Below are 1,145 nucleotides of genomic sequence, written 5' to 3' on the forward strand. Positions count from 1 at the left end.
ATTTAACTACTGGTACTTCCATTCTCCCTCTCAGGCTCAAAGGCCTCAGTGACGGGAGATAAGCACTCATAACAATTAGGTGATTGTTAAGAAGAAGAACAATAATAATAATAATAATAATAATAATAATAATAATAATATAATAAAAGGAGTTAAGCCATCTATATAGTTAGCTAGATTGATATCATTATTATTGTTATCATCATTATTACATATCAAGGTATTGTGACATTATTATTAATAATAATGTTGTTGTTATTATTATTATTATTATTATTATTATTATTATTATTATTATTATTATTATTATTGTTATTATTATTATCATTATCATATTTCAGCTATCCAACATCAGAACAGTATATGAATATGGCAAATGCTGTTTTGACATCATTTCCTGCCATCCTGAGAAACAGTGATCTCGAGGAGCATGAATTGCAGCTGCAATGGAAATTGCGCATCCAGCGCAAGTTTCAGAATTCAAGAAAGAGGCAGGATTCCAAAGTGACTGAGGTGACGTCAAGGAAAAAGAAGATCCCTTGCATAGCGCCAAAAGAGACTACGTGTCTACTGATGTATGGAGTAAAGGCTTACCTTCCACCAAGGCCCCATTCAGAAGATGATGAGTCATTAGAGAGACATAGACAGTGGCTTGCTCTACATTGGATGAAGAAAGATCCCGAGTTAGATAAGGTATGCAATATTTGTACGCTTGATTTATCTTTTTTATATTTCAGAGACTTCTTTACTGGTGTTGTTTTAAAATACCTGCTCTTATGTAAGCAATTTCAATGGTACTGGTGGATAGCCACTGAAAAATGATGCTTTTATATATATTTATATATATATATATATATATATATATATATATATATATATATATATATATATATATATATATATATATATATATATATATATGAGGGAGAGAGGGAGGCTGGCGGGACAGTCAACTTATGAAAACTAATTTTACTTTAATGATTTTCCTCAGACTGAACGCCTCATGCAGTTGACACTCTCTGAGAGACACAAAAAAATAATCAAGGGGAACATTCTTGTAGCAGAAATCCTGAACTTGTACCCGTGGATTCAGACTTTTGATGGCATAAGTGTGTATATATGTACACTTTATGGATTTTGCTACA

At 31.4% G+C, this 1,145-nt stretch overlaps 1 protein-coding gene across 1 annotated transcript in view; it reads left to right on the plus strand.

The window, feature by feature from the left end:
- The first annotated feature begins 347 nt into the window (after window positions 1-347).
- Window positions 348-1,145, plus strand: part of LOC135103690 (uncharacterized) — a 3,094-nt gene continuing 2,296 nt past the window's right edge. The window contains exon 1 of the mRNA XM_064010268.1: window positions 348-693. Coding sequence (XP_063866338.1) covers window positions 364-693 — 330 coding nt within the window. The 5' untranslated portion in view covers window positions 348-363. The remainder of the gene's footprint in view (window positions 694-1,145) is intronic.

Source organism: Scylla paramamosain, chromosome 1 (genome assembly GCF_035594125.1).
Source record: "Scylla paramamosain isolate STU-SP2022 chromosome 1, ASM3559412v1, whole genome shotgun sequence".
Classification (NCBI taxonomy): domain Eukaryota; kingdom Metazoa; phylum Arthropoda; class Malacostraca; order Decapoda; family Portunidae; genus Scylla; species Scylla paramamosain.